This window comes from Galeopterus variegatus, unplaced genomic scaffold (genome assembly GCF_000696425.1).
Source record: "Galeopterus variegatus unplaced genomic scaffold, G_variegatus-3.0.2 Scaffold1495, whole genome shotgun sequence".
Taxonomy (NCBI): Eukaryota; Metazoa; Chordata; class Mammalia; order Dermoptera; family Cynocephalidae; genus Galeopterus; species Galeopterus variegatus.
In genome coordinates this window covers 116339-126447 of record NW_007727606.1, presented here as the reverse complement: position 1 = coordinate 126447, position 10109 = coordinate 116339, and the positions used below count along the sequence as shown (strand labels likewise).

Sequence of the window (10109 nt, the reverse complement as noted above, 5' to 3'; positions counted from 1 at the left end):
ACACCGAGGGTTGCGATCCCGTTACCGGTCAGTAAAAAAAGACAAAAAGGAAAAAAAAAATTAAAAACAGGACTTACAGTGGTGAAAAGATAGGCAAAGATCCCTCAAGGAGCTTCTTTGCTAGTAGAGAAGCATATAATAAAAAAGCAAATAAATATAGAATATAATATCAAGTGATAAGTACAATGAGTAAAATACAATATAATACCAAGTGATAAGTGCAATGAGTAAAATAAAGCAAAATAAAGAGATGGGGGAGAATGCTATGTGCATAAATAAAAGCCTAGATAGAAATGGCACAAGAGGTTAATATTGATTATTTCTGGGTAGTATTATTAAAGATGATTTTTATTTTCTTCTCTTTTCTTATTTTTAAAATTTTCCATAGTGTATGTATTTTCTTTCTAATAAGGAAAAAACGATGTTATTATTTTTTAGAAAGAAAGAAGTTCTTTTGATTCAGAACATAAGATTAAAGTGAATAATTGGAATCTAAATGTGGAGCTATACTTAAACGGATGTTTAAACTTGTAAAATGATGTTGTTTTGGTACCTATTTATTTCAGAGTTCACAAATTTGGATGCTAAATTTATGTGTTTTTCTGCATTTACCTAATTTTGGCATTAATTTCAAGTATTGATAAACAGCATCTTGTAAAATAGACCTTTAGTAATCTTTTTTACTTTAATTTTTTTGCCATCATCAGCTGTCTCTTATTTAATTTTTTCCTACTTTTACTTCCTAACTGGTGTATTCTTTTACTTTTTCCTGAATTATGTATATACTTAATTTTTAATTTTTTTCCTTAAGCTTCTCAATACAACCAACAAAAACATTTTTCTCGTCTGTGTTTGCCATTGTTTGAATACTAAACTATAATCTCTCCTTCTTCAGTGATAATTAAGACATTTATAGTTAAATTTAGAAAACAGGTGGTCATGGGTTGTGTCCACATGGCAACCAATCCTAGATGCATTTGGTGTGGTTGCCTTTTCCTAGCATTGCCTTGTTGCAACTCTTGAGATAGAGTTTCTTTTGTACCTAAATTCTCAGAGGCTTGGTTTCTTGACAGTTTTCCTACCTACCATGGATTTGGCAGTACTGTAGTTTGGGTTATTAAAATGACTCCAGGGTACTATTAGAATGAGATGATTAGACATGTTTAATAAACCGGAAAAGAAAAGGATTATCAGGTCCTAGAGACTGCTATTTTATATTGTTCGGAGCATGCTCAGACCTTTCAATTGGTGTTTTTCCAGAAAGAATACCATTCACAGGTCTGACTGAAATAATTATCCAGTAGAAGGGAGGATTAAGTTGGAGATAACATCCTCGTATAAACCAGTTTTATACGTCAGAGATGCCATTTAAGCATAATTCATTATTGTTATGATGATAATGGTGAATTCAGGCTGGCTGCTTGCTTCCAAAGAATGCACATGTGTTTTTCAGGTAAAATATCAGAAACAGATCTACTCCATATAACTGGGAATGATCTAAGAAATAAATGAATTTTTTTTTAACTACTTATATCAAGTATTCTCCTCAAATCTGAACAGCTTTTTACTTTCTCAATTGTGTGAAGTGGGAATCTGCCAACCAGAAAGAACAATCTGTAACCCAATTAAGCCCTGGTTTCAGTTCCTTGTTAGACTTTAGTGATATTAGAATCTGGTTGTTATTGTTGTTCCTGATTTGGAGATACAAATAGAACTTTCTTGCCCTCTGTCAGGTCACCAATATTAAAATCATAAGTCTTCTGAAATTGTTACTAGATAAAATAGGGGCAAGATGTCATTTATAAAGTTAATATAGTCTCCTACCAGTCTATTTCATTCCATATGTTTGACATGCGGGTGATTTGTTTGTATGTTTGAAGTAGAACTCACTATTTTTTTCCTTCTATATTAAAGCTATAATTCTAGATCTCTCACAAAAACTCAACTTAGTGTATCATGAGTATATTGCTTCCCCTAAATCATTTACATTTGTATTGATTTCTTTTTACCAGAAAGCACTTTCCAGGGAACCAGCATCCATCAGGATAGGTATAGGTAGGGACAAGAGGAGAGTTCCCCCTTAAGGTCCATCAAGGTCTTTTAACTACTGTATATTACCAGAACTTTATGGAAAATCAGGCAGGAAAATGTAAAGAGTAGAGGGGACAAACAATGGCTTGTTAGAACTATCCACAGCTAATTAAGGATAGGATTAAGTGTTAAGATTATAATGTCCACTATCAGTTTTTTCTCAGCCAACTTTATTGAGATATTACTCATATAAACATACAGTTCACACATTTAGAGTGTATAATTCAATGGTTTTTGGTATATTTGTAGGATTGTGCTGTTGTCACCACAATCTAATTTAAAGCATTTTCTTTACCCATAAAAGAAACTCCATTCCTGTTAACTGTTGCTCCCCATTTTCTCCCTGCCCTTACCCCCAGCCCTAAGCAACCACTGATGTATTTTTTTGTCTTTATAGGTTTGCCCATTCTGAACATTTTATATAAATGGAATCATGTGATATATGGTCTTTCGTGACTGGGTTATTTTACTAAAATTCATCAAAAGTTTTCAAAGTGCATTCACATTATAGCATGTATAAATACGTCATTCCTTTTATTGCTGAGTAGTATTCCATTGTATGGCTGTACTGTGTTTGGTTTATCCATTCAGTGGTTAGTGGACATTTGTATTGTTTCTACTTCTTGGCTTTTATGAATAATTGTGCTATGTGCACTTGTGTATGTGTCATTGTATTGACATTCATTTCTGTTGGGTAGATACGTAGGAGTGGAATTGCTGGGTCATATAGTAACTCTGTTTTTAACATTTTGAGTAACCACAAAACTATTTTCCACCAGCAATATATGGGGGTTTCAATTTCTCCCTATTCTCTCCAACACTTGTTATTGTCTACCTTTTTGATTATTGCTGTCCTAGTGGATGTGAAGTGGTATCTCACTGTACTTTTGATTTGCATTTTCCTGATAATTAATGATGTTATGATGTTCAGTATCTTTTCATGTGCTTATTGCCCATTTGTATACCTCTTACAGAGAAAATGCCTATTCAAATGCTTTCCCCATATTTAATTGGGTTATTTGTCTTTTTATTATCAAGTTGTAAGTGTTCTTTATATATTCTGGGTACAAGTTCTTATCAGATAATTGATTTGGAAATATTTTCTCCCATTCTGTGGATTGTCATTTCACTTTATTAATGGTATCATTTGCAGCACAAAATTTTTAATTTTGATGTAGTCCAGTTTATTTTTATTTTTGTTGCTTGTGCTTTTGGTATAGTTTCTACTAATGATTGCTTAACCCAAGATCATGAAGTTTTACTCCTATTTCTTCTTCTGAGAATTTTATAGTGTTAGCTCTTTTAGGTGTGTGATTCATTTTGATTTAAGTTTTATGTATTGTGTGAAGAGGTGGTCCAGCTTTGTTCATTTGCATGTGGATATCCTGTTGTCCCAATGCAATTTGTGGAAAAGATAATTCTTTCCTCATTGAATTGTCATGGCACCCTTGTTGAAAATCAATCCACTCTCTCTAAATATAAGGGTTTATTTCTGAATTCTCAATTCTAGTCCATTGATCTGTATGTCTGTTCTTGTGCCAGTAGCACACTGTCTTGATTAGTATAGCTTTGTGGTTGGTTTTGAAATTGGGAAGAATGAGACTTTCAGCTTTGTTCTTCTTTTTCAAGAATGTTTTTCTATTATGGGTCCCTTGCATCTCCATATAAGTTTTATGACTAGCTTGTTAATTTCTGGAAAGAAAAAAAAAGCCAACGACATTTTGATAGAGATTCTTAAATCTACAGATCAATTTGGGAAATATTGCCATCTTAACAATGTTATCTCCTGATACATAAACATGGGGTGTTTTTCCATTTATTTAGATTATCTTTAATTTCTTTCAACAGTATTTTACAGTTTTCAGTTTACAGTCTTGCACCATAAACATTTTATTATGTTTGACTGTGCTGACCTACTAATATTATATTAGCAGTGTACTGAACCCTAGGATTTTGTTGCAATCACATTGTTTCTACCTGTAATAGCTACATTTTAAAAATTTTTTAAATTTTGTTTGTTTTTTCTTTAGGAACCTAACTGTGAGGAATCTTCATCTGTTATGACAGATGAGAAAGGGAGAGATTTGTTATGGGGGGAACAGCAGGATCTCCTTTCTGAAGACAAAGACAAACCTTTCAGCAGAGTTCAGGTAAAGCAGTAAGAGAAAGTAAACTAATTGTGATTTGGACTAGGGTCTGCCAATACTGTTGTACTAGTTTGGGATTGTAGATTTAGGTTCTGTTAAGTTGGGCAAAGACCATAATTTCACATTTTATTCTAGTAATTAGTTGGACTAGGGTCTGCCAATACTGTTGTACTAGTTTGGGATTGTAGATTTAGGTTCTGTTAAAGTTGGGCAAAGACCATAATTTCACATTTTATTCTAGTAATTAATTAAACAATCATATCATTTTAAGATTAATTTAGGAATTGTGTGGAAAACCTAGAGTGTTGCTGCTACCTGACATTCTATATATGTTCACTTTTAGAAAGTAAAATTTAAAAACCCATTATTTGTTGTGATGGAAGAAGAAGGACAAAAGCAGTTACATCTTAAGGGCCTTCAGGATATTCTGCCAGAAGCCCAGAATTATCTTCCAGAAGCCCAAGGTGATCTGAAAATCCAGGGTGATTTGACAGGAATCCAGAGTGTTGAGCTGGAAGCTCACAGTGTTGAGTCGGATAGCAAGGCTGTTGAGCCAGAAGGCCAGGCTGTTGAGCCACAAGACCAGGCTGTTAAGACAGAAACTCAGGGTATTATGCTGAAATCCCAGAATACTGAGCTAGAAAATGGGAATATTGTGGTAGAAGCCCAGGATTTTCTACTCCAAAACCAGATTTTTCTACCCAAAAACCTGTGTGTTCTCCCCAAAGACCAGAATATTTTACCTAAATGTCAGGACCAGGATTTTGTCTCTAAAGACCAAGATTTTCTACCCAGAGACCAGCATCTTTTCCCCAAAGACCAGAATATTCTACCCAACTATCAGGACCAGGAATTTTTCTCTGAAGACCAGGATTTTCTACGCAGAGATCAGCGTGTTTTCCCCAAAGACCAGAATATTGTGCCTAAGTGTCAGGACCAGAATTTTCTCCCTAAAGACTGGGATTTTCTCCTCAGAGACCAGCATGTTCTCCCCAAAGACCAGAATATTGTACCCGAATGTCAGGACCAGGATTTTCTACCTAAAGACCAAGATTTTCTACCCAGAGACCAATGTGTTTTCCCCAAAGACCAGAATATTCTACACAAATATCAGGATCAGGATTTTCTCTCTAAAGACCAGGAGCTTCTACCTAGAGACCTATATGTTCTCCCAAAAAACCAGAATATTCAACCTAAATGTCAAGACCAGGACTTTCTACCTAAAGACCAGGATTTTCTACCCAGAGACCAGAATATTCTACCAAAATGTCAGGACCAGGATTTCCTATGCAAAGATCAGGTAAAATAGAGTGTAAAGGAGATAAAACAAGAAGAAATAAGCTACTTAGGGTTTGAAGTGGGATTTGTAAGGACTATATTATAGCTGTTTTGGAGATCCATAGATGGAAAAAATAGTTTATTGGTTGATTTCTCAAAACTACAGGGTTCTTACTAAGTGTTAAAGTACTAATAGCAGCATATTGCCCCTATATGGACAATTTACTTTTTTAAAAAAATCTTCTTCTAGGAAAAATATTTCTGGTAGCCAGCATCTGCTTTGACAGCTGAAAGATGGAAAGAGGAGTGGCCCACAAGTACCCAACAGTATCTTTCATGCAGGTTTCAAGACCAGCCCTCTACCAGAGATCAGTTAGACCAAAAGGAAGAAGAAAGGGATCAATAGGAAGTAAATTACTTAGGGTTGTGGTTGGGCTTTTGTGGAATAGGGTGTAGATTTTTGTTTTATCACATAAGATACCCAATTATACTCTGATCTCAGTTAATGCCAGAGTTCTCACTAAAGTCTAAGTCTTAGTTAAACTGTCATTCTTAACTGAACAATTGATATTTTGTGTTTGTTCTTTTTTAGAAAACAGATTTGAAGCAGCCAGCATTAATTTTGATAGGTAGGAGAAAATGAGAGGCGTTTCCTCCAGATGTTCCTCAGGATCATCTATGCAGGCATTTCCAAGCCTCCATCAAAGGCAAGGTAGAACAGAAAAAAGACAGAGATTAGCAGGGAGTGAATTGCTTAGAGTTTAGTTTGTAGCTTGCAAAGATTGTTCTCAGCTAAACTTCAGACCTGAGGAAAAATATGGTTTTCTGTTGTATTCCATAATATTTCACATTACCCTGAGTTAAATAAATTACCTCAAGGCTCACAATAAAGCCTAGAATATTATTGCTATTATATTCTTCTGCTGGATAATTTACAGTTTGTGTTTTTTTCTCTTTTAGAAAGTACATTTTAAAGAGCCACACTGTGATATGACAGATGAGGAAGGAAGAGAAGGCTTTTCTCCAGCTGGTTGTCAGTATCTACCTCCTAAACCCCAGAAGCAGAACTTCATCAGAGATCAGGTAGAGCAGAATAAAAAAGAGATAAAGAAATAGGAAATAAAGTAACTGGGTTTTATAAATTCTCAGTAACTTCTAATTTGAAACATAGAATCAGGGACTATGGAGCCAACCTAAGAATATAGTATCTTTTATTTCTTCCCACATTAGTCCTAATAGTTACAATAAGAACAGAAGCCCTGCTTCAGGAAGGATGGGCACAGAGTGTTAAACCCTAAACAATTCAGTTCCTGCTGGTCTCTCTCCTTTTTTTTCTGTTCTACCTTGCACCTAATAGTATGAAAGACCCTAGTCTAGTGACCTGGGCTAGTGACCCTGGTCTGTTGATCAAATCAGTTCCATCATTCAGAAGGCCAACATCACATTTACATCTTATTCCAGAATCAGTTACACTATTTTAATTTACCAAGATTATTCTTCAACTCTTGCTGAAGCCCACAGTATTATCACAAGCATATACTGCCCCTACATGAACAAGGTAGGTAGAAGTAGCGGATCCTAAATTAAGATTTGGGAGTTTGTTAGACTGTTTTGCCCACGGTTTGGGATTAAGAATTGAAGTCTACAGAGTTGGGATCTCGCTCATATAAAAATGTATCAGAATATTTTTACTTGGTACCATTTCCCTGTAGTTCTCACTGAAGCTTATGATATTATGATTAGCATATTGCCCTGGTTAGACTATTTGTTTTCTGGTTTTGTTGTTGATAGAGTTTGGATGTGTTTTCCCCACCAAAACTCATGTGGAAATCTGATCCCCAATGTGGCAGTGCTGGAATCTGTTTGAGTCATGGGGGCAGATCCCTCATGAATTGATTAATGCTCTCCCTGGGGGAGGAGAGGTAGTGAGTGAATTCTCACTCTATTAGTTCCTGCGAGAGCTAGTTGTTTAAAAGACCTTGGCACCTTCTGTCCCATCCCTCATGAATTGATTAATGCTCTCCCTGGGGGAGGAGAGGTAGTGAGTGAATTCTCACGCTATTAGTTCCTGCGAGAGCTAGTTGTTTAAAAGACCTTGGCACCTTCTGTCCCTCTCTCTTGCTGTGTGATCTGCTTGTACCCACTGGCTGCCTGCCACTTTCTGCCATGAGTGGAAGCAGCCTGAGGCCTGTGCCAGATGCAGCTGTCTCAGAATCGTAAGCCAGATAAACCTCTGTTCTTTATAAATTATGCAGTCTCAGGTATTTCTGTTATAGCAACACAAACGGACTAATACAGTTGTTCCGTTAGAACATGTTTCTCACCAGTTCTCATCTTTTATGAGAGAACAGAGAATGAGAGAGGAATTTCCTCTGGAGTATCATCAGTATGTTACACCTAAAATCCTGGACCAAGCCTGCCCTGAGAACAGGTAGAGTAGAATACAGTAAGAGGACTGTATACTTTCTAAACAAGAAATAAGACTAAATTACTTAGGATTGGGGCTGAAGCTTGTCAAGCTAGCTTGTTTGTGGGATACATAAAATTAAGGTCTCCAGAGTTAGGCTAAGAGTGTAATGTCTTCAGTTATTTTAAAATGTGCCAGAAAAATCTTGGATTTGCTTTAAAATACTCAAAGAAAAAAGTTGGAGGAGAGTGTCACCTCTCCCCATCGGTGACAGAGATGCAAAGGATTACTTAAAGCCCATTTCTTCTGAGCAGTGAGAAGCCCCGAAGTGACTGCCTTTCAGCAACTCTCTTGTTAGGAGAAAAAGCTAAATGTGACAGCCCTGATTCAAAGTTAGCTTCTCCCTTTTATTGTAAAGACAAGGAATTTTCACAAAAAAATTCAGTTGATTTAATCATTACAAATAACACAAGGACATGGGCATAGTTATGGCTAAGTATAGTTTTAACAATGGAAACTAGTAACATTAGTGAAATGAACAAAGTAACATTCCATAATGCAATTTGTAAAAGGTTAAGTTGATCCACCAACAAAAGCTTGTTCTGAGCAAGCATTTTCTTTTCCTACAGCAATGTCCTCAGTATATTTACATAACAATTAATCAACTTTCTCAGCATATCAATCAGTAGGTTAACCTACACTAAGGACATCTGCCCTTTGAGCCAGCAATTCTGCTGTTACAATTCTTTATCTACAACAGAGAGTTTAGCCTGAGGAAAGTTTCTGTCTTTTGCAAGCTTAACATTTCTATATGTAATTTTAAAAAGTTAGGTCCTGTGAAATACATTTGTTTTATTAATGTTAGTATTCTCCACAGGAGAGATTAAAAAGCAGAGTGTTGATAATTGTTGAAGTTGACTGATGGATATGTTGGAACTTGTTATACTATTTTTTTCTACTTTGATATATGTTTGAAAACTTTTATGTTAAACACACACACCACACACATGCACACCCATTACTGTGTTTTATTATCCTTATCTAGTGTGATTACTCTGGGATTGTCACTGAAGTCTATAATAGTGTCACCAGCCCTTCATTTCTGCTTAGACAATCAGTTTTGTATTTTATTATTCCTTTGGAACAATTATATCAAACAACTCTCATCTTTTGAAAAATGGGAGATTGTAAGAGGAGTTGCTTCTGGAATACCATAGGTATGTTTTACCCAATATTCAAGACCTAGCCTCTCCCAGAGAATAAGTACAGCAGAATATAGTGAAAAGTAAGTAGCAGAGAGTAAATTGCTTAGCTTTTGGCTCAAGATTGACAGGGTGGTGTAGTAACTGCTTTGGAAGTTAGCGTTAAGTTCAGTAATAATGGGCAAAGAGTATAATTTCTTCTTTTGTGATGTATCACACCATTCTGACCTATTGAAACTACTTCAGGCCTCTTTGCTGAAGCTTTTACTATTGCCATAGGCATGGTACTTCTGCTTGGATAATTTATGTTCAATGTTTATGTTGTCTTTTAGCACAGGAACAATGTGCAGGCATCACATGATATGACAGATGAGAGATGGAGAAAGGAGTTATTTCCAGAGAGCCATGTATATATTTTACATGAAATTCAGGATCCAGGCTCTGCCAGAGAGCAGGTACAGCAGAGTATAGTAAAGAGTAAGCAGCAGAAAGTAAATCATTTAGAGTTTGGGCTGGGCTTGTCAGAGCTATGTTACTAACCAAGATGATTATGATAGTGTTCTCTGTTATTAATATTAGCAATAGAATTATTATGAATAACAGCTTATGTTCCTTGAACACTCACCATAGTCAAAACCATCTTAGAATTTTGTATGCATTATCTCATTTAATTCTCACAGTAAACCTGTGGGATAGATACTATTATTATCTTTATTTTATTAATTTTACTTTTTTTTTTAGAATATCTTTACAGTAATATATTCATAAGAAATCATTTAGATTTACAAGGATTTAGAAATATTTTCTCTCCATAGACCATAATCCTCCAAGTTTTCTTATTTTTAAAAATTTTTTTCTGAGGTATATTTATTGTACATAATTATGAGGTACATAGTTATATTTCTTTTTTTTTTTTTTTTTAAAGATGACCGGAAAGGGGATTTTAATCCTTGACTTGGTGTTGTCAGCACCACGCTCAGCCAG

General features: G+C 35.3%; 1 protein-coding gene across 1 annotated transcript in view; it reads left to right on the top strand.

Annotated features, from left to right (window-relative positions):
* Positions 1-10109, top strand: part of CCDC15 (coiled-coil domain containing 15) — an 89562-nt gene that overhangs the window by 21280 nt on the left and 58173 nt on the right. The window contains exons 5-8 of the mRNA XM_008577338.1: positions 4122-4241; positions 4582-5538; positions 6477-6599; positions 9458-9580. Coding sequence (XP_008575560.1) covers positions 4122-4241; positions 4582-5538; positions 6477-6599; positions 9458-9580 — 1323 coding nt within the window. The remainder of the gene's footprint in view (positions 1-4121; positions 4242-4581; positions 5539-6476; positions 6600-9457; positions 9581-10109) is intronic.